Source organism: Scophthalmus maximus, chromosome 16 (genome assembly GCF_022379125.1).
Source record: "Scophthalmus maximus strain ysfricsl-2021 chromosome 16, ASM2237912v1, whole genome shotgun sequence".
Lineage (NCBI taxonomy): Eukaryota > Metazoa > Chordata > Actinopteri > Pleuronectiformes > Scophthalmidae > Scophthalmus > Scophthalmus maximus.
Window position 1 is genome coordinate 3,462,488 of NC_061530.1, and position 23,185 is coordinate 3,485,672.

The 23,185-nt window shown below is 41.2% G+C and overlaps 1 protein-coding gene across 4 annotated transcripts in view; it reads left to right on the forward strand.

Moving 5' to 3' along the window:
• The first annotated feature begins 4,358 nt into the window (after positions 1-4,358).
• The window catches only part of tmem94 (transmembrane protein 94), a 41,828-nt gene continuing 23,001 nt past the window's right edge, over positions 4,359-23,185 (forward strand). Inside the window, exons 1-11 of one of the 4 annotated variants that reach the window (XM_035611942.2) lie at positions 4,359-4,675; positions 6,208-6,587; positions 15,769-15,888; positions 16,256-16,383; positions 17,243-17,379; positions 17,888-18,093; positions 18,552-18,703; positions 19,128-19,230; positions 19,367-19,453; positions 19,730-19,846; positions 20,113-20,187. In XM_035611942.2, the coding sequence (XP_035467835.1) occupies positions 6,564-6,587; positions 15,769-15,888; positions 16,256-16,383; positions 17,243-17,379; positions 17,888-18,093; positions 18,552-18,703; positions 19,128-19,230; positions 19,367-19,453; positions 19,730-19,846; positions 20,113-20,187 (1,149 nt within the window). In that variant the 5' untranslated portion in view covers positions 4,359-4,675; positions 6,208-6,563. The remainder of the gene's footprint in view (positions 4,676-6,207; positions 6,588-15,768; positions 15,889-16,255; positions 16,384-17,242; positions 17,380-17,887; positions 18,094-18,551; positions 18,704-19,127; positions 19,231-19,366; positions 19,454-19,729; positions 19,847-20,112; positions 20,188-23,185) is intronic. The other 3 variants (XM_035611940.2, XM_035611941.2, XM_035611943.2) reach the window with 3 other exon arrangements.

Below are 23,185 nucleotides of genomic sequence, written 5' to 3' on the forward strand. Positions count from 1 at the left end.
AGTTTCTTAAGTGTACTTGTGCCCTCACTGATCTTAATGTATGGGCAATCTACATAACTCTAAACATTTAATTTCTACAAGGCTAAACTCTGGCGGCTCCATCAGGCGTAGAGCCCATCCAAGCTGCGTCAGGGTGGATAAGGAACCCACAAGGATGATGGTTTACCTCCCTTGCTCTGCAGTACTCTTCTACTGCCGCAGGCTCCATGTCCAGCCCCCTCCTCATGTCTGCAGTCTGATGGCTGGGTCTCAGAAGCCCTCTGCCAAAATGTGTCCCTCAGCCCTCTGTCCCGTGGTGTGACAGACCTTTCGGAATTAGGTGGAGGTGTTGCGCAGTGTCTGCACAGGAACTCACCTTTTTTTATGCTTATCTCAACTTTGTGAGCTGTCTCGAATGATGCTGCCAGCGACATCATGTGGAGCTGCTGATGCTCAGAGCAGAAAACGGAACAGGTAGACGGTCCCAGGCTGTAATCAGAGAGTGGCAGCTGATGGGGAGAAGGGGTGTTTGGCACCGTCTTTGTTGGCAACACAATTCCTCGTTGCATTTTAAAGCCAACTTGGAGTCAACCAGTAGCACACTGTTGGTTATGGCCATAGTTGTTATGAGAGGAGCCACATTACAAGGAACGTCACCGTAGACCTCATCCACTTCGAGTGTGGAAAGTTCAGGCAAAGGTGAACTGACTCCCTTATACAAGTTGCTCCAATTACAAAAAGGAATGAAAAAAAATGAAAAAAACATCAACAGATGAACTGATTGTTTGCATAAAGTAAGCTAAAGCATAAGTTCAAATGACACAGCTAAGATTAATTAAATACTTTATTGCTATTGAAGGAATAGTAAAAGACTTTATTTGTCTGAAAGGTTTAGGTTCTAAAATCAAATGTATCCGATAGAATTTAGCAGATGATTACTTCATTTGGTAACTTAGTGATATGACTACTACAGAACATTTATCTTAATAACCACAATAATAATAATAACAACCTGATGCCTTCTACCAGTCTCCTTTCCCCAGGTCTGGCTGAAAGAATCACCATGTCATACACCAGACCAGGTGTAACCCTGCATTTAAAAATAAAATAAAAAAGGTTTCATAAACATAAACACATATCCATGAATAAAATCAAACTATCATGTTAAAAAGTTAGTTACCATGGTTCTTGGTTTATGCCAATTCTGTGCAGCCGTGTGTTGGGGGACCAGAGGTGACCTTCGATGGGAATAATGTGCAGTCTGATACAACAGGGCTGCCACATGGTTACATGAGGCTGTACCTGCCACACAGGTACACTGGCAGCCTTGGAACTGCACAGGTTGGGAATCCCTAAGTACAATCTGTGAAAAGGTGTCGCTGCTGACAAAACACTATCTACACTGTTGGAATTGCCACAAGAAGAAGAAGGAGGAGGCGTGACGCACCATGGCAACGGCGACGGAGCTGGTGTTGGGATTGTCCGATGAGCGGAAAAAATTGGTTTCAGAAAATAGACGTTAAGGCAGGAGGTGGTCTTTTCGTCCTTTGAACGTCGAAAGACACATCGGGGTTGAATTCAGTGTCCTAGTGAAACCCTCCCTCATTCTCCCTGAACAAACTGTCTGGCTCTAGCTTTCTACTTATCATTTTAAAAAGAAAACACGCATCTCTCCTGAGCACTCATTGCAGAACATTATCACCTGTCCATGGACAATGCAAAAACCATCCCCTAGAACATTCCAGAGCCTTCAGAACCTGGTACCACCCAGAACAGGTGAAATTAGCAGTCACTGACTATTCAATAGCATCGTTAGGCTAAACTATAGAGCCCGTAGACAAAGATGTAAATATCCCATCTAAAGCCATGAACAGAATTTCTAGGGTAGCTGATGAAATTGCACTGTTAAACTTCAAAATGACGTCACCGCGGCCGTGCGTAAGTACTGCGAGAGGCTTTTGGCTTTTCCTCATGGATCTGTAGCACTCAGATCCCATCGTTACTTTCGCTGTTGAATCCTTGTTTGAAACTGAGATTGAAAATGGCGTTAGGAAAATTGTTACAGCGATTGACACGCAGACACACTCTTGGAGCGTAAAGTTTGAATCCCTTCTCCTTTTTGGTGATCGAGGTACTGCACGAATAAACAAAATTTACAATCCACATTTGTGTGTAGAATTCAGATCCGTCAAAGTCAACCGTCAGATCCTCTATTTACGTTGTCAGATCTTTTATTGAAGTCAACCAAACAATCCCAGTGCAATGCACTTGAAACCTTAGTTTTGTTCAAATATGTAAGTTTTTTGTATATGAGTATTATCAGCAAAATGTAGCTAAAGTAAAAGTAATGATTTAGCAGAAAATCTGTCAGTGCAGTACTTTTCAAAGTGAGATTTTCTTTTTTTTTACTGCACACGTTTAACTGCTTCAGGGTTGTTAACTTTGTTTTTTCCCTCTCCTGTATCTAACTGTGTATTTTATATTTTTGTACTTTCTTCATTTGCGTAGTTTTTGATATTGTATCTGACTATGGCTGCTATAACAAAATCTAACACATCTATCTATGTATCTATTAAAAACACAGAATTTTAATTCAAAATTTCCTATGGGCACAACCCACCACTAGATGATGCCACTTCACCACATTTAAAGTGCTGGAGTTTTCCCTTTTCCTCTGATAGTGGCAGATAATAAATTGTGGCAGAAAAATGAAAGAAGAGAGGGAGATTTAGTGTTTATTTGTTTGGCTGTAGTGATTACTTGTTTTTAAAAACAATATATTGCTCATTTTGATTGGTTCGAAAAAAGTTGATGTTTGATGTTAACTTTGGTCTGCAACGACAACGGACCCTTACCCTGACCTTGGGGTGAGGTAGGGTAAGGTAAAAAGGAGGTAAAATTTTGTTTTATTTTCTGTCTTTGTCTAGTTTCCTGCCTTTTGATGTACGTGTGAAAATTGCTTTTATCCCCAGGGCTTGTATTACGAAGCAAGCTCCGCATACCAAGTAGTCAATATGCATTACGGAGCTGGTTATCAACTGGTTCAGTTAACTCTGTGTTTTCGTACCTGGTTTATGAGCATGTTCATGTGGAGGTAAAGTTGTTAATTAAAAGCAACATAGTTAGAAGTATAAATAAAGTAGTTAATGTGATATGATACCTCCTGCAGATAAATACTTTTATAGCGACAGATGAACGTGTCATTCAACAGAAGCAAACAATAACTGTATATAAAGATGGATGACATCTCCACTTCTCCAAAAAATGGTAAAATGAAGCCAAAATATCCTGGCATTCATCTTTACATACAGTTATTGATTGTAAATGACATGATCACATAATTAGATATAAAAGAAGCACTGGGAAATAAATCCTGACTTTTGAAGTCAGGTTAAGGATTTACACTAAATAAATACAGAGATTGTATATTTATTACGGTAGTGGAGTTTTATGTATATGTATGTATGAACTGTCTTTGTTGGACAGTAGATTTATTTTCTTTATTCTATCACTGTGAGAATTGTAAGTGAGATATTTTTGTTGTCTGATGATCAAATTAAATTATACCATGAATATGTGATGCAGACTTTAAAAAGTGAAATAGTATTAGAACTGAAGAAGCCTCTTGGATGAGAGGTGAAATGTCTCCAAGAAACTACAACCAAGTCCAGTTGCTCATGATTCAACACCTTCGTGGATGAAATAGTATTAGACTGATAAAGGGAAGAGGAGAGGGGAAAGGTGGGTAATGTCTGATGAGGTCAACTGACTGAAATGTCATTTATATTTCCAATTATCATCACAAAGCCTCATCACGATGATCTGCAGTGATAGAATAAGAGGGCCAATGCATAAACAAAAGAAAATGTTTGTTCATTGAAAATGAAAAATGAATGAATGAAATTTAGTGTGATAAACTCTTAAGCCTTTACATTTACAACCAAGTGATTCCACTCATATATTAAAACATCTGCTGCCGCTTGTTGTGACTTTGCTGTAAACTCTTTTGTCCCCTGTCAGGATCCTGTAGGGAAGATGACGCTGGTTTTTCAGCGATCTGATTGGTCAGTAGTTGGGCTGTAAACACTTATCTGAATCTCTTACGTTCACCTACTCCAGAACAGGTTAGAGATGCAGCGCAATTCACCATTGTGACGTGACGCAGTAAGAAGTGGACCAGCTTCATAACATTGATAACCTAGAGTCCAACCTGAAGTTACCGGAATCACCATATTTCCTGCCTCATAGAACAGGCCTGGAGATTTCCGGACACGGCAAAATGCAATGAATGTCGCCGCCACACAGTTTATAGTGGATCATTCCTGGCGATTAAGAGGGTTTAATTTTAAAATAGAACACACTGTTTTTAAATATTGCACATTACACATTCATGCCTCATAAATTAGTATCAACACCTCCGTAAGCGACTGAGGTTTCCAATTTCAAAATAGACCCCTCGCACAGCGCTTGCAACACGGTGGAGCCCACTCCCCGCTGAGCCAATCAGGGCACAGAGTACTGAAGCGCCGTCCAATCAGAACACACGATTCCCCCTTCGATCACAACGCTCCCAACATGGCTGCCGCTGTACAGTGAAGGCTCAGGAGTGGGTATACCTTTGTAATTGAGAGGATTACAAAAAAAAACCCCACACACATTTCAGAGGATATCAACAAGGACCTGAACATAAGAGAAGGTGAGCTCGCAGACTTTGACGGAGCGTCGACTGTGCAGGTCCTGTTCAGGTCGAAGCCTGAGTTCAGTTAGCATCTGTCTTTGACGTGAAGGGCAGGGGACGTTTAGCAGCGGTTTCAGACACTGTCGACAAGACGATACAAACTCTACCCTCATTGCTGCCGATGGCAGTACGTTGATTTTTCTAACGGTTGTTGTCGTCCCGAGGCTTTGCAGCAACATCATTATTTGCGATTTAATCTTTTCTCGAAATTCAAATTCAGTGTTTCAGCGGTGCTGTCGTGGATGCAGCGACCGACCCCCGAGCGAGAGTCCACAGAGCAGGAAGCGATGTCCTGACGTACAGTCAACACGTCACATCAGCAAGAGCAGGGATGCCATTAGCAAAACACATGATGGCTGGATTTCATCTGAGCTGCTTCGGTACCACGGTCCTGTTGCTGTCAGTTACTGGCTCACTGTCACACTGCCCTGACATGATGGAGTTATTGCCCACAGAGTGCTTTGCACAATTCAAAAAATGTGCACCCCATTGAAACACTCTTTAAAACAATATACTGAATGTGGCAACATTCCTCATCTAACTGTTTGACTGTGATCGCACCACCTGCACTCAGTCTGGTCCTGCGGCAGGACAGATTTTTGAGTTGGATCCTCTCTTGGACAGTCTTGCAATGTAGTCGGTGCCCCCCCCCCCCCCCCCCTCAGCTCCACCTTTAGTCTGCCGGCTCTTTTCTCCTCGGTTGGCTGATCACTGTCAACTCTTTGCCAATAGAGACTGCTGACTATGGAGTTCAGTGTTTTGTTTTTTTTGTGTGCCAGAGTAACCTGCTTATGTGGCCAGTGTCAGTGGATACAGGGCCTCGGTCTGCTCTTCAGTTGTGCCACCTCGCAGTTTTGGTACTAATAATTAACAACCATTGTCTTTAAAGGTGTCATATTATGCAAAAATCCCCTTTCAGTGTTTGTGCACATACATGTGGGTATCTGTGGTACCTGTCAGCCCACAAACTGAAAAAACCCCACCCTGTGGGTTTTTTTTGTGAGCTGGCTAAACCCTACAGTGTGGCTCTAAATAACTGGTTCAGATTTCTCTCCCCCACTGTGATGTCACAGTTGGACTCCTTTGAGGAAACCCCACCTGCAATCTTAGAATCTCCACTTTTCTGGTGAAGGGGTGTGACATTTCCTACACATTTTGAAATCGGTTGACAAATCACAACAGACCGGGGTTTATCGAGAGGCGGGGCTATAAGAAATCCAGGCGTTTTAGACAGAGGGTGAAAAGAGGAGTTGCAGGAATGGGCAGTATGAGAACACAGATGTCTTTTCTGAGCATTAGAGCATGTAAACATTTCTAAACATTTCTTTAACAAGTGTTAAACCAAATTGAAAGTATGAACCTTAATATGAGCAGAATATGTCACATTTAATTAAACTTGGCCTCCATTACAGGGAAATACTGCAATGTAGGTCCATAGATGTAATTCTGGTTGGATTTGCTTATTAATTAAATTTGTGATTCATCCACAGACCTCTACATGAGCGTCGTGAAGACGATCCATGTGCTGCATCTGAGATAAGGTTTACCCTCCAAGCAAAAAATCCCACCTCCCAAAGTTCCCTGCTTCTCTCTGCCGGTCCCTGCAGGTGTGGGCGTGCCTCCTGTCACACTGGCAGAAGAGACGAGGCACGAGGTGTTGCCGGGTGGGGGATCAGGGCTACACCCCCCCTGCCTTCTCCATCTTCCTCCAGTCACATCTGAACCAATTGATCTTCAGCTTCCATCGGCGGTGGGCCGCGCGAGATTCGGCCAGGCGTGTTGCGTTTGACAGGGTCTGCCAGCTGGCCGGTTGAGGAGCAGAGCATGTGGAGTGGTTGTGGTTGCCATGGATCTGCAGGATAAGAAGCAGGTAAAACGTGTTGCTAAGTACAGCATGTGCCTTTGTTACCTAAATGTCCCTAAGGTGGAGAGTTGTTTACTGAACAGGTTGGGCCCCTGTGATTATTATAAGTGTTCATTTTGTCAGCTTTTTTTAGACTGTGTCTCAATTGTGATCCTGAGAACAAAGATCCTTGAGTTTTAATCGCATTTAGTCAACTTCATCCTTTATTAGTCAATTGATAGTTAATTAAAACTGTACATTCTCTTCTTGTCTTACGTCACAGAAATCCATTAACATTTACTCCATATTTTACTGCTCTTTTTTAATCAGCATAACATAAGTTGACAAAAAGTGTCATGACCCTATCAGTATAGTTTTAGTCAAGGCCAAGAATAAGCATTTCAGTCGAACTTCACATGAGATTTCATCAAAGGGTTTTAGGCTAAAAGAAATGATATTGAAATGAAATAAAGCCACAGTATTAAGATACCTAAAAAATCTTCATTGACATATCAGGGATACGTTGATGGATTTTTATTACATCTGGCACAAACGGCCATCACGGAATTTGGTGGATAAAGTACATGATTAACAACACATTGTCATATGCTAGTATGCTACAAAATATACCCCTTCAACAAAGTCATATGGGTCAAAAAACAGGTTGTAAACGAGCCAATCTAATTATCTAAACCACAGTGAGAGTATACGAGAAATTGAAGTAATTGTACTAATGCAGAGAAACTGCAAAAAAGAGCCTATGAAAAGTTTTATTTTAAGTGATTTACAATGCAGAAAAGGCATACATTTTGGTTTATTTTTAATTTAAAGGGGCAGTAAGCGATTTTGTAGAAAGATTGTTTGTCGTTGAGTTTTTGACCGCAGTTGTCGAGGCTCAAGTCAAGTTTAGTGTCAATTCCTGCAGTATTGTTCCAGACATACAGAGGAATTGAAAAACCGTTTGTCTCGGACCCATGGTGCAAAATACAAAACAAAAACAAAAAGAAATACAGAAAATAAGATATGTAATAAATACAATAAATAAATTCTAAGTAATGCAAAAGTAAGAGTAAGGCAAAACCACACAGGATAGAAAAGATAAAGAAATTGGAAATGTGCAATAGAAAGGAAATACTGCACAGTATGTGAAATAAATAGGAAACTAAATAAATAGAATAAATAAAAAATGTGCAATATAAAGGATATGGAGTGCAGATTAAATGTAATAAATGTAGAGGGCACTGATGAAAGTGACAAGTGTTCCTCAGAGTCTATGTAAACTGACCGGTGCAGTTCCTGAAGGAGGGGGGGTGCAGAGTCCAGAGTTCTTGGGGGGAGGGAGGGGAGGGTGCTGAGCTTCCTGACAGCCTGGTGAATAAAACTGTTTGCCAATCTGGTGGAACAGGCTCGGAGACTCCGGTACCTTCTCCCAAATGGCAGGAGGCTGAAGAGGCTGTGTGACGGGTGTCACTGCATCCACCTCAGCCTCTCCTGCCTTTCCAGATCTGTCCAGCTGCATTTACTATGCGCTGCAGGGTCTTGCGGTTGGAGGAGGTGCAGCTCCCGTACCACACAGTGATGCAGCTGGTCAGGATGCTCTCGATGGTGCCCCGGTAAAAGGAGCACATGATGGGTTGGGGGGCTCTTGCTCTCTTCAGTTTGCGGAGGAAGTAGAGGCGCCGGTGGGACTTTTTGGCCAGTGATACAGTGGTCATTGTCCAGGAGAGGTCCTTCCTGACCCAGGAATTTAGTGCTGCTCACTCTCTCCACAGCAGCACAAATGATGGTCAGTGGGGGTTTAGGGGTGTGGCCTCTCCGGAAGTCAATAACAACCTCTTTGGTCTTCACGATGTTCAAGAAGAGGTTGTTTTATTTTTGTTTTATGTGAGCCATGACAAGCCTTTCAAAGCACTTCATGATGATGGGGTTCAGTGCAACGGGGCTAGTCATTGAAAGTGCATGGGGAGGGCTTCTTTGGAACAGGTATGATGGTGGTGGCTTTGAAGCATGACAGAACAACAGCCTGACTCAGAGAAGCGTTGAAGATGTCCGTGAAGACATCTTTGAGCTCCTCTGCACAGTCCTTCAGCACACGACCAGGATTGTTGTCCGGACCTGCAGCCTTGCGGGTGTTGATCTTGGAGAAGGTTCTCTTCACACTGGCTGCAGTCAGGCACAGAGCCTGGTCGTGGGGAGGGGGGGTGGTCTTCTGTCGAGGCATGTTATTGTGTGCTTCAAACCTTGCAAAGAAGCTGTTGAGGTCATTCAGCAGAGAGGTGTTGCTGTCACAGGTCTGTGGTGGGGGCTTGTAGTCCATGATGGTCTGGATGCCACGCCACTGTCTGCTGTCTTCAAAATGTCCAGTTATTTTTTGGGCGTAGCTGGATTTGGCTTTCCTGATGGTTAGCCCTCAGTAGCCTGTGGACCTCTCCTGTCAGCTATGGCTTCTGGTTAGCCCGGGTTGTGATGGTTCTGGTGGTGGTTACATTAGCAATACATTTGCTAATGTAGGAAGTGACAGTGTCGGAATACTCCTCAATGTCTGTGTGGTTGTTGTAGGTGGCTGCCTGCTTAAACTCGAACCCGCAGGCTCGGGTATTGGAGACAGACGCAGTAACCACGAGGCCAAAACCTCTGAGTCATAGCGCCTGCCGGTATATCCCCTCTCTTAAGGTGTCGGGGAGTGATGTTTACAAACTGCACAACATTTTTTTTGGTCAGATTTCTTTTCGACGCACACACAGAACTGACAGCTGTCCTCTCAAAGCGAGGAAATATTCACTGAATGGCTTACTGCCCCTTGGAAGTTTTATATTTTTTGTTGTTTTTTTGTTTTCTTTTTCATGGTTATTTATGAACCCTTATGATTACATTTCGTAATCACAAGGGTTTGATAACAGCATCTAAGAATCATTGTTTTCAATAGATATATATTGGTAGCAATTTTCTTTGACTCCCTTATAATGGTATCGACATCAGCCCCCTCAAAATCCATAACATTCGGTCTTTACTGTGTACACTCAGCATGGGGAAGTAACAGTACAGTCATGAGACGTAGTATCCAACCATGTTTGAATGCCAAAATGTTTAAAGCTTATCTTAATGCTTCCCACTGAAAGAGTAGCATAAATTGACCAATCATCCAAGCAGTTATAAGTGTTAAACTCAGCTTTTGTTGTTCACAAAGTGAGTGACTGATTCCAATGATTGATCTGACAAGCACTATGTCTGAAACACACTGTGACACTGTGAGCAATGTTTACAATGCACACTGTAGTCTGGTTAATAATTTCACCCTTTATGTTTTTTACCCTTTTCACTTTCCAAATAAGGTTGGCTAACTTGGAGTAACTGTAGTCCAAAATCCATCTGATTATTGTGGTTAAGCACGATGTTGCCCGACGTGATACATCCAGAGTCAAAGCTACAAGAGTTGTCAAAGAGAAAAAAAAGCAATCATCTTTTAATAAAGTCCACTGTGATATCTATAACATATTTTTGGGGGGTCCACAGTGTTGCAAACTGCATCGCTTCACATTCTCCTGTTTCACATGAACTCTCATATCCGTTTTTCCATCCGAAGGGTCGAAAGATCAAACCTCTTGAGTTAAACATAGAGAGGTGTTTCACAACCAGGCGCTGCTGGGTAAACAGACAGTAATACGCTGTAGGAAGGAGGAGGAGGAAGAACTTTCTTCCTCTTTTATCTCAGTGTTCCCACGTATGTGCTGTGTTGTATTATATAATCATTGATTCATAATAGTACAGTCGGAGAAATTAACCCACTACTCGAGGAGATGTAAATATCCTACAGAGGCAGACTGCAGATGTGTATTTTGCATATTTGACTAACGTGGCATTCTTATATATATAGTGAACAGTGCGAGTTCATATTTGTGTTCATGGTGTGATAGTTATGTAATTATGAATGCACTAGAATTGAACAGCATGTGGAACCACTGTTGAATGTGCTACACACTGAACAACATAGGACTCCATATGGCTCCACTTGGCTCTTGTTTATTGTGTTAATGAGAAGACTCCATTTGAGCAACCCACCGTTGTGGTATCCCTTTTAATGCTGTCCATTAATCACATCATGATTGTTAATACCTCCTTTGAAGCTGTTGGTGTTTACTCAACCTCAGCAACTGCATCTCCTCATCATCTCTTCCTTCAATGTATAACTGAAATTTGATTTCTGCTGTTTTCGTGTGTTCTGCAACATCAACATCAACATAAACGTTGAAGAAAAAAAGCCAAACATTTTAAGGCTGCACTGGTAGGAGCATGTTTGGTTATTAGCAGATTGTTGATAATTATCAGTAGGTAGGGATGTATGTGAACTATTTTTATCACCAATAACCGATGCTCAGTAACCGTTAATAGACAAGAATAAAAGGTTCTATTTTGACTGGATGTGACACATAAAAAACCAAGAAAACATTTTTGAATAAACTATTTTTACATGTGCTATGACCTGTATCAATGAATCTGTAGAACATGTCATTACAAAATTCTCATTTAAACTCCTATCACACTGTTCCAACTTATTTAGTTGCATCTACATACAAACATAAGTGAGCAACATGACTCAGCTTCTTCAGCATCTTCAATTTAGACTCTCCAGTTAATCATTTACAGTAATACTTATTTACTGATGCTTTAATGTGTATGTGCCTTTGTCAGTTAACATAGCAGTTAAGGGTCAAATTGTCACTAGTTTTAACCACTTTATATAGTGATATTTGAATCTATAACTATGTACCATATATAATGTTTAAGTTGACCTTAAAGTGCCAATACAAAGTGCCAATAATTAAATTAAGCAATAAATAGAGTTGTGATGTAAAAAGTTACAGAAGGAGAATAGTTTCTCTGAAATATTGGTGAGTAGAATACAAGAGCTTAAAATTGTACTTAGCAAAATATACTCAATTACATTATACCCTTTCATTTTCTATACTGTACAATCTCCTCTTCCATTTCTCTGTTTGCATGCCTCCATCATCGAAAAAATATGCTAAGCTGTAGAGAATGGAAAGGCCAACAGGGTTACGCAGGCCCGGTTGGCATGGTTCCTCACTTCAAAAGCGCTTCTCATTCTCCCCCTATTATGCAGCCTCACCCCCCCACCATCCCTATCAGTCCCCCCCCCCCCCCCCCCCCCCCCCCCCCAAATGAGAATGAAGTGAATGAGACCTGGTCCGTGCCAGAGAGACAGCCAGACGTGGCATTTTTTTATTTAAAGTCGAGCTGGCAGCGTGCACTGACGCTGGGCTCTGTTTTCTGCATCGCAGTGACAAAGGGAAAGGCTGGGTGAGGTTTTGCAGCATCACCATCATCAGCAGGCAGTCTCTCCAGTTCTCTCCATCTTGAGAACTTGTTTTGGCTGTGTAACGACTGTCATCATGTAGCACAGTTGCGGTTACATTCTGCCCCGTGTAGCCCAGCAGGAGTGTTCCAGATTTTAGAGCAGCAGAGGAGTGGGCTGTCAGCGTGTTGAGGATGAGAGAGGGGATCAATCTCTGGAAGAGCTGTGTAAGTTGTCTCTCGCTTGTTTCCGTCCGTCCGTTGCTGAGCACATTTTCCTCAGTGAAGGTTACGCAAATGTAGCAGGTTCCTACAGTTTGTTTCCTGCGTGGGTGAGCGACAGTGTCCTTCAGATATGTTGCTGCAAGTCCTTTTATTTCTCTTGATTTTTTTTTGGTCAACTTTCACGGTCAATCTGATGTGGACATGACCTGCTTTACTAAGGCTGTTCAGGCTCCTCGTCCCTCTGCGCATTCACGTTTGTCTGGAGGATTTTTGTTGAGGCACTGTTACTCAGGGGAAAAGGGAAGATATTTATAGCTTGGCTGTGTGGGAGGTACAGTCTGAAAGCACAGCCGTGTGTGTGTGTGTGTGTGTGTGTGTGTGTGTGTGTGTGTGTGTGTGTGTGTGTGTGTGTGTGTGTGTGTGTGTGTGTGTGTGTGTGTGTGTGTGTGTGTGTGTGTGTGTGTGTGTGTGTGTGTGTGTGTGTGTGTGTGTGTGTGTGTGTGTGTGTGTGTGTGTGTGTGTGTGTGTGTGTGTGTGTGTGTGTGTGTGTGTGTGTGTTCGTGTGTGTGTTCGTGTGTGTGCGCGTCTGATCCTCACAGTGACATGGGGTGTGGGAAAAGGTTACTTTCCCATTAACATCAGAAATGGATCAGCTTCCCTTCCCTTTCTTTTACAAACTGATTCATTTCCCCTTTAAAAAAACTATGTAGTTCAGGCATGGAATATGTCTTCTTGATAGGGCACATTTGTTGTTTATTTCAAACAATCACTTGATTAATCAATTTGTTGATTAAAGGAATTAAATTACCGCTATTTTGGCATTTCATTTAATGATTATTAAAGTTATTTATCAATCTAGAAATGCCAAATATTCTGTGGCTCCAGCAGTGTGAGGGTTTGTTGTTGAATGTTTTATTAGAATCTTTGCCTTTAGACATTTGGAGACTTCACCTTAGACTCTCATTTTTACTGTATTCTTACATTTTATGATCAAAATGATGAAACAGTTAATTGCCTTTAAACGCCCCATGAAATGAAAATGTTCCCATGTTTAATCCTGTATCCATGTGTTAATTGTTAATTTATCCTTTGTTATTTTGTAAAAAAGCAAACAAATATGAGCCTTTTACATCAAAATCTCTCTTATCTCTTCCTGTAAAATGATTTCAAATGTTTGATGACTCATTCTGCTCTAAAGGAGCATTTACTTATTTTGCGTCCAATAAAAATGCACCGCCTGCTTTTGATCTCAAATTGAGCATTCATGGCCTCACTCCATAAATGATTTGAACATTGACTTGTCCGTCTGTTTCATCCCTGTTGGACTCATCAGGTAAATCTGCAGGCATAGACAACTGAGGTGACCATAGCTTTGTCCTTTTACCAGAAACACATCAAAATGCGACCTGACCACGGATAAGCGGTTGAAGATGAGATGAGACATCAAAATGCAGAATCATATAGGGCTCTGACATCAGTTTCTCAGGGTTTTTAATTTTACCTGTTGCAACTATCAAGCGAGAAAATGAATTAATTGTCTATAATTATTTATTTATTTTTTAAATGTCACGCCTTTTTAAACTTCAGATGGGCCACCTTTGTTGGTATTTGTGTGTAAGGTGTGAGGTTGGATTTTTCTGATCACACCATCAGACTTAACGTTATGTGCTGAGGCGTATTTATATAAGGATGGTTAACACTTTTGCTTCACAGCAAGATGGTCCTGGTTTCAAACCCACCGGGCAGCTACAACCTTATTGTGTGGAGTTTGCATCTTCTCCCTACGTTTTCTCCGGGTTCTCCGGGTTCCTCCCACAGGCCAAAAATGTTCAGGTCAAGTTAACTGTTGACTCAGAATACCCCATAGGTGTGAATATGACTGAATGGTTGTTCAATTCAATTCAGTTTTGTTTGTATAGCGCCAAATAGGCATGAGTCAGTTTCCAGTTTCAAGGTAAACCACGATATCAAAAAGGCCGGCTCTGCTCTGTGTCTCGTCTCTCTCCTACAGCTGAGAGCCAGTCACTTTAAGCTTTATCAAAGAGGAAGGTTTTAAGTTTAACTTTAAATGTGGGGAGGATATCTGCCTCCTTGACACAAACTGGGAAGCTGGTTCAAGAGGAGAGGAGCCTGGTGGCAGAAGGCTTTTCCTCCCGTTCTACTTTTACAGACTCTGGGAACCACATGTAGTCTTGAGTTTACAGAGCGAAGTGATCTATTGGGATAATATGAAACTATGAGCTCTGTAAGATATGATGGAGCTTGATTATTAAGGCCTTTGTAGGTAAGGAGCAGGATTTTTGATTCTGTTCTGAATTTTACAGGAAGGAATGCAGAGATGCTAACACTGGAGAAATATGATCTCTTTTTCTAGTTCCTGTCAGAACTCGAGGTGCAGCATTTTGGATTAACTGGAGGCTTTTCACAGACTTACTGGGGCATCCAACAATATTGAATTACAGTAGTCCAGTCTAGAAGTGACAAATGCATGGACTAATTTTTCCGCATCCTTTTGAGATAGGATGTTTCTAATGTTCTTGATATTGCGCATGAGGCTGTCCTAGAGACTTGTTTTATATGCGAGTCAAAGAACATGTCCTGGTCAAAGATAACTCCAACGTTCCTCACAGTAGAGCTGGAGGCCAAGGTTATGCCATCCAAGGTATGATCAGATAATGTTTCTCTGAGGTGTTTAGGGCCGAGTACAATGACTTCAGTTTTGTCTGAATTTAGAAGTAAAAAATTATAAGTCATCCAGGCCTTTATGTCTTTAAGACAGTCCTGAAGTTTGTATATCTGATTTGTTTCATCTGGCTTTATAGATAAATACAGCTGGGTATCATCTTCATAGCAATGGAAATGTATGTCGTGTTTTCTTATAATATTGCCTAAAGGAAGCATATATAAAGTGAAAAGTATCAGTCCCAGCACAGAACCTTGTGGAACTCCATGACTCACTTTTATATGAATGGAAGATTTGTTGTGAAAGTTAACAAACTGAAATCTATCAGATAAGTAAGACTTAGTAAGTTCCTTTAATCCCAACGTGTTCTAGTCTCGGTTGTCTGTCTTTAAGACTACATCCATTCTACTACGTATTTGTTTTAAAACAAGCGTTTTAGCTCCTAAAAAGGAAGTAATCTCCGTTCATAGAAACACAACTGGAAAAGCATATCACATGACCATTCACGTACACTGGGCTTGTACATTTAAACAGGAAGTAGATCTACAGTTGGTTGCTCAGTTGCAGGAAAAAACATGAACGAGGTACAGCAGTGGTGAAAAATAAGAGCAGTGATTTATTTTTCTAGGACTAAGGACGAGGTGGAACTGTAACCTGACAGTGTTAGCAAAGCTTGTAATTTGTTATGTTTGTTGCATTTTCTGCTGGTAGTGAGTCATAATTTTGACTTTTAAATAAAGAACCAATCAGGAAGTGAATGTGGGTGTCTACGTAATAGTTTACAAAAGTCTCAGCTTCTGCCCATCCAGACCAAAATACAATGCTGGAGTCTCATTTTTAGGGACTTGAAAACTCTAGACATACGCACACACACAAAGCCAAAAAATGTTGCAGCCTTACAGTGAAGGGGTCTGAATACTTTGTGAATGTACTTTGAGGGTAAGAGTCAACCAGAGTATGAAGGGGTTGTCCTACGTGTTGTTGCAGGAGGAGGATGCCCTGACCCTGGGCCTGTCCACTGGCCAGGCTCTGGTGAAGCTCCAGGACCAGCTCAGCAGCTTGTTGGAGCAGCACCAGAGGGCTGCACACAGACGAACCTCTGCACAGGTACATACATTTATACAAATATAATTATATCAGGAGTCTTTTAGTTGGTACATTCATTCCCTTAACCTTAATCTGTACCCTGATCTTATAATACTTACTGTATACCTTACCTTCTCCTGATCGAGATGAGAACTTCTATAATAAGAAATATTAATTATCATTGCATCCTTGGAAGGTTGTACGGTCCTCCATAAGGATAAAACTACAAGTGTACGGAACACAACACACAAAGCGACAGTATTTGTTCTTTATCACATCTACTAAAAGCAACACAGTTCCTTGATCATTCGTTAAGTAAATATGTCATTTCTTAAAGGACGCACTGTATATCATTTATCATACGCCTTGCTATGCCATGTTTTAATAGGAAAAGTGGGTGAATAGCTTCCTTTACCATGGCAACCGTCACTCCTGCCTTCATTGGCCGGAAGCTGGGCTCACTCTACTCGTGGTGTTGGGACTCATATGTTGCTATGGCAGCCAGCCAAAGGGCAGGTAGGTAGCCTCTTTTGACCAAAGTGTACAGTCCTGGATTGTGTATGATACTATGAATCTGGGGTGGGGAACCACCGGCCTCCTCATACATACGACATGCGTACAAAACATGCAACTCAGAAATACAAAAAAGTCTCATGACATGAAAGTGTGGATGACGGGGGTAAATGTAGCAGCAGTGATGCATATTAAAACTAAAACATAGTGGTGAGTTTGCAGTTTTAACTATTTAAGTGTTTGCAGTTATAAGTTTGGCTGCCGCTTTTGTACAATTTGGAGTCTATGAACTGATTCCTAAAGTATGCCAGTTAATAGGTCATTACAGTATTAGTATCTTTAAAATATTTGAAAATTAAATTGACTATATTCTGAAACGGAAGAGACAAGCCTGGATTACTGGTCGAACAGCACACCAGAATTTTCTCACAGACGGCTTTAAGAGATTTGCAGACTGGAGCAAGCAATGACTTTGTGGATGCAGGTGGTCATGGTCAATTATACGCATTTCTGTTAGAATGTATCCGATCTTATATAAAACTGAGTGTCATCTTCATAGAAATTAATTGGAATGTAATATCTGCGAATGATGTAACCAAGTGTAAATGAGTTTTATATTTAATCACAGGATGTGTCCTTGGCTGACAAAATTTACGGAGGTGGAAGGTGAAATGCTGTCATCAATAAAGACAAAACATCTTCTGTTCAGTAATACTGACTGATACATGTGCTTTTACTGTTAAAGGTATAGATTCAAAGTGGGCATCCCCATATTGTGCTGGACTTGCTGAAGACTGAAAACTTGTTTGTCCAATTCAATTTGTCGCATGCAAATCTGTCATTCTGCTGTTCACGTCCACAGTTCTGGTATAGAGCTGGTGAACGCTGCAGCCCTCCTCCTCCTCTTCGTGCTGAACCTACTGCTGGTCGGACGTCAGGAGAGGCTTAAACGGAGTGAGATGGTCCGGCGCCTCAAGGGCATTATAACACAGCTCAGTGGTGAGTCAGGCTGTCACCACTGTAAAATGTAGAATTATGGCATTTGTCTATTGTAACTTTTCTTTGGGGGGGGGTTCTCACTCAGCTGCTTGTTACCCATTTTCCTGCAACATTCATTATTAAAGTTGCAGAAACACAGATTGAGCAACAGACATATCTGCTTTTGCTACTCTTTTACTGTAACATAAAACAGGAAAATGCATTATTGTCACTGACCTGAGTGAAATAAAACCACATTTTAGATTTTCATTTTGAGGGTGTCTGCTATTCTCATTCCTTGTCACTGACAACAAAAATCAATCACCATTCAGCACCCGCCGTTAAGGCAACCCTACACTCACAAAATTGCATTTGGAGAAAAATTGCTGTAAATATGAACTTAAGTTATTTTAAGTGTTTTTTATTGATTGGTATCAATGAGACTATACTGACGGCAGCTCTAGATACAACGTTTGCTATCATCATATTCATGCAAGTTTTTCTGCCTAACACCCTTACTGTGTTCCAGACTATCTGTCAGGGTGTGTGGATGAAGTGCGGTGGTCTCTGTCTCTGTACCCTGACCTTCATACGCCGTCCTCTACGTCGTGGTCCCTTCACTGGACCTACCGGGACTCCCAGCTGGTAAATTTGCCTGTTAGTCTGCTGGTGGAAGGAGACATCATCGCTCTGAGACCTGGTCAAGAGGCATTTGCATCACTCAGAGGCATTAAGGTGAGTTTGTGTGTAGACACACATCATTTGAGGAAAACTATGATTTTTTTTGTGGATACATTTAACAACATTTTACCCCAGCACAACTACTCATAGTTTCCTCCTCTGGCACAATGTCAAGCAAACATACATCCAGTGATACTGAGTATAATTGTTCTAGTGCCATATTCAGTGTCATTGCTTGCTTTTGTAAATATATTAAATAAAATTTTGTCTATATTAGAAATTCCCCTGAACGTTTTTAAAGGAATTTTAAGGGTTCCTGAAGACAAGAGAGAGTCATGAGATTTCATATTCTTATGATATCCAGTTTCCAGTCTTTGTGCAAAGCTAAGATAACATGTCCTTGGTGTGGCATCATAGTCTTCTCACCTAACCCTTGGTGGATAAATGCATTTCCCAAAAATGTCAAAGTCTTCTGATAAAACCAAGCAAACTCTTTTTATTTCCCTCCTCAGGATGATGAACACATTGTATTGGAGCCAGGAGATTTATTTCCCCCATTCTCGCCACCTCCTTCCCCACGGGCCAATGAGAAGCGAGGACCCCAGAACCCCCAGCAACACCGCCTCTTCAGAGTGGTCCGGACTCCGGTGCTGGACACAGTCAGGTAGGGACCCTGTTGGGTCTGGGTCTTGAGATGTTTTTCCTTTTTCTTTTTTTAACTTAAGCTATATTGGCATCCTAGTAAAATTACCAGTGCCTAACCTCATGAACCTTCATTGGACAACTAGTTTTTTTTAACAGAGGATTTACAAAGACAAAACAATATATTAATTTAAGAAATCTATATATATATATATATATATCATATACTATTATTTACATGTGATAATGGTGTAGAGAAATGCATATAAACCAGATTATTCCAAAACATACAGGTAGAGAATGCTACACAATAACATGAAAAGAAAATACATCTCAGTTATGTCTTGATTTCTGGAAAGTCTGATAAAACACCTAAATGTGATGAGCTCTCTTTGAGAGAGTCTTGTCTTTTAATCCTTTAGTCCTTTTGTCCTTTTTTTCAACAGGAACAGTTTGGAGTTGGCACTTTCTCGGCCGATCACAGTTCTAGATAACGAGAGGTTTACAGTGCAGTCAGTCATCACAAAGATAGTCTGTCCTGTGGTGCTGGTGAGCAATCAACACATAGTTTTTAAAAAGTTTGTGGTAACGTTATTAAAATCACTTGTTGGCTACTGAAAACATCCCAGATGAAAACTGTGCCGCTTTTTGCCTCAATGGTACGTTTGCGGTCTGTGCCTTTTAGGTGGCGTTCCTGCTAGTGAACACTGTCCGCTTCTTTTGTGACACACCCAGCCTCACCCCTGCCTGCTTCAATTTCTTTCAACTTCAGGTACAATCATTCAAAGCTACAAAGTTGCAGCTAACCGAGACGAGAGTTAGAGCAGAGTTTTGCCATTTATTTCATGTTGTACATTAGCAATATGGACGAACCTGTCAACCAGTCATTTATGTCAAACTTTCATTTGTTGGTATATATTGCTCTATACTGTTTACAATTAAACATTGTGAATTAGACCTTGAAAAACTCTCTATGTAGTGTAATGAGATGCTGAATAAAAACAGAGAGGATGATGGAGGTGTTAAGTGTGTGAAATTGTATTTGCAGTTGATGGGTGTTCTGCCCATCTTGCCCCTGCTCTTCCCTGTGATGTGGGTGCTGGTGAACGCTTTCGGGGAGGCCAGGGTCCTGTCAGAGTTCAGCCGGGTGTCACCAGCTGGTCTGGTGAGTGATAAACACACAGTGATGCACAGAGGTGTCATTTTGTGATGTTCACTGGCAGAAGAGACACGTTCAGGTGCTAATACAGGGATTTGTGTTCTTGTGTCTGAGCCAGAATACACTAACACACACACACACACACACACACACACACACACACACACACACACACACACACACACACACATACACATACACATACACATACACATACACAGAGATAGAGAGAGATGAGACACAGCGAGGGCCTCCCTCTGTGTTTTAACTAGACTCTTCTCTTGCCCCAGCTTGCTAAATTCTCTGAGGATACTCTAAGCAGCTACACCGAAGTGGTTTCCTCCCAGGTATAACCTCTCACTATCTCACTTCCTCCCTCCCTCCTCCACTTGCTTGGCTCCCAACTCCACCCGATCCCACCTGTCCTCGCTCGCTCAATGCCCTCGCCCCTTGCAACTCCGTCTATGTAACCCAGTACACAACTCTCACTCCCCTGCCACGTTCACCCCCTCATCCTTGATTTCTTCGCCATTTCTTCATGGACATCGTTTGATTCAGAACATTTCTCTGATCTGATATGTTCACCTTTTTTTGCTTTAATAGGAGCATTTGCTTTGCTTTGACTTTATCCCTTTTGCTTTTTTTGTCTGCAACATGTTATTTTCACAGCTCCAGTAGTTACTTTTTTTTTTTTTTTGACATTTCTCGTCAGTTAATTCAGCCTTTTTGATCATTTTCACATCTCTTGGATACAACATCTCTTTCAACCACCTTTCACAGTTTCTGACCAAACCCTGTCATTGTCCTCCATGGTTGCCGGGCCGTAGGACTCTAAAAGAATCAGAAATCATCATTAGAATACCGCCAATCTGAAACCAGCAGTGTTTTGTATCTGGCTTTGGCATTATTCCAGATGAAGAGACAGCCACTGTTTAATATATAGAGAAGAGATTATCCTGAGAGATACTTTCACATGAATCTGTCCACGACCTTCCACCTCTGCTTGTCTGCCTACCCTGCATGACTGGAAATCAGCCCCAATATGGTCTTGTCCTGGGAATTCTCCCTTTGTTTCCTTTATGGGCTACTGGCTGAGAGGCAAGTATTTTGGATTGCTTTGGGGTTGAACAGATTTTGGTCTGTAACTATTTTAAAACGTCAACCCTGTTGGCAAATCTGTCTGCGAGTCAATCACATCCACCATGCCCCCGATTGGTGTCTGTTGCGCTACTTTATATATATAGACTGTTGAATATATTCAATATCCACTACTATATTCCAGGTCTGAAAAGCCTGAAACCTGTATTATCTCCGATGACCAGCAGTGGGCGAATCCACTGGTTCCAGAAAGAAGTCTGTTTTTATAGAAGTCCAAAAAAATGACCCCACTTCTCACTTGATTTACAACATCAGTTACCATTTTTTGGGGTCTTTTTATGGAGTTTATCACAGACATGTGTGCATAGTACATCACACATACAGTAGCTATCTAAAGTTAAAGAGTTGTAGTTTGATGAGCTTTACTGTTTATATAATAATAAAACATTTAAAACTAGAAAGGCACACAGTAGAGCGCATACCAACTATTTGGTTTACATTAGGGAATGGCTGGGGCCATGGTTGAACAAAACAAAAGACCCAATTTTTAATGTGCAAGTGCAACAAGTGCATAGTGGTTGATCTTGGTCGCACAGGCAATGTGGATGTTTCTTAGAACATCTACTCATTTGGGTCACATAGGTGCAGCAACGCAAAGTTCCCAAAGGCTTGGTAAAGTTGGATTATAGCTCAAAGGGTGTGGTGATGAATATATTCATTCTCAGCACCACTGGTGTCATCACTCTGAAACAGCCAATCACAGTAGTGTACAATGACAACAGCTCAGCAAATGGAAAGGCACTTCTTCAGCATATAGAACATTGACATGACACAGCAAAACAATTCTGCAGAAGGACTTGATGTGGGTTTCTAATTGAATTTTTGCAATGATGAATAATTTTGAAAAAGTGTTTTAGAAGAACAAAGCCCACCCACACTTGAGATTTAAATCTAAATCTGCACTTATTGCCTATATAACCTTATATGCTATATAAGGAAAATGTATAAAACGAATGAATTGGACTTGAATCATAACTAGTTAAGCTCTTAGTTCAACTCGCTAGTTCAAGATGCCTTAAAAGAACATGCAAGACAAGACTAAACGGACAGAGTAATAATGAATTAAACTGACAAATAGTGAAATTAAGTGTGACTTTGTATTATTTATATTTACTCATTTGGCAGACACTTCTGTCCAAAGCTTCAGTAAAGTAGAAGAACTTGAAGTGAGGTCTAAATGCTAACTCTGTTCCATGAGACAAAGTGCTCAAATCCAAAAATGTCTAGTGCTGGTCACCAGAGTCACCAAAAGTCAGCTGGATTCAACCTCTTACAAATGCATATAGAAAATTAATTGAACAAATAAAAAATGTATTTCAATGGGGGCCACTGTGTTGACATTGCATGTTGGCCCTGGACATAAGCTATGTGCTGCATAATTGTTTAAATATAAATGTAACATCCAGTGATACTGCCCTGTGAATATTAAGCACACCTTTACATACTGTATGCCCAGCAGCATTAAAATGTACAAGGTCTCAACTCGTCACTTATTAATATTAATGAATATTAATATCTTTATCACAGAGGTCTACAGAGAGTTCCTTTGCTTGGTTTTTGTCCCAACATGAAATGTGGATTATGGTACTTCATACACGTGGGTGGGAGGAGTGGTTCTGGATAAACGGGTGGATCCAGGAATTGTTTTTCACTTTCTTAAATAAAGATAGGGTGTTAGCCTTGGCGAAGGTATGCGCTCTCAAAGCTCCCTTTTAGTTGAGTGTAGTTTGATAGGTGAAATGGTACTTTGCCACTTAAAAAATTAAATTACACAATGTGGACAAAAAGTGAAGGAGTCTGAATACTTTCTCTCACAATTCTTACTTTATTCAACCAGCCACTAGCCCTGGACCCAGGAAAATTCTGGGAGCTCATTTAAATTTGCTCTGCCAGACTACAGTCCGGATTCCCTACATTCGGAAGTGATTTCCCCGGCAGAAAACTTGCCGGTCCAATCACAAACACAGAGATGTCCCAGACTAATACGCATTTGAGTATTAGTCTGGCTACGCCAGGCTAACCAGCCACAGAGCCATGACGTTGATGATAAAGGGATGGTGCAAGGAGATTGACCAAAATGTTTGGGAAAGTTTCCCTGATTAAGTTGTGGTTGTTGGTTCTCTGCTGAACAATCATCATGTATTCCATCCAAAAAACAATCAAAGTCTGCATGGATATGTTTTGAAT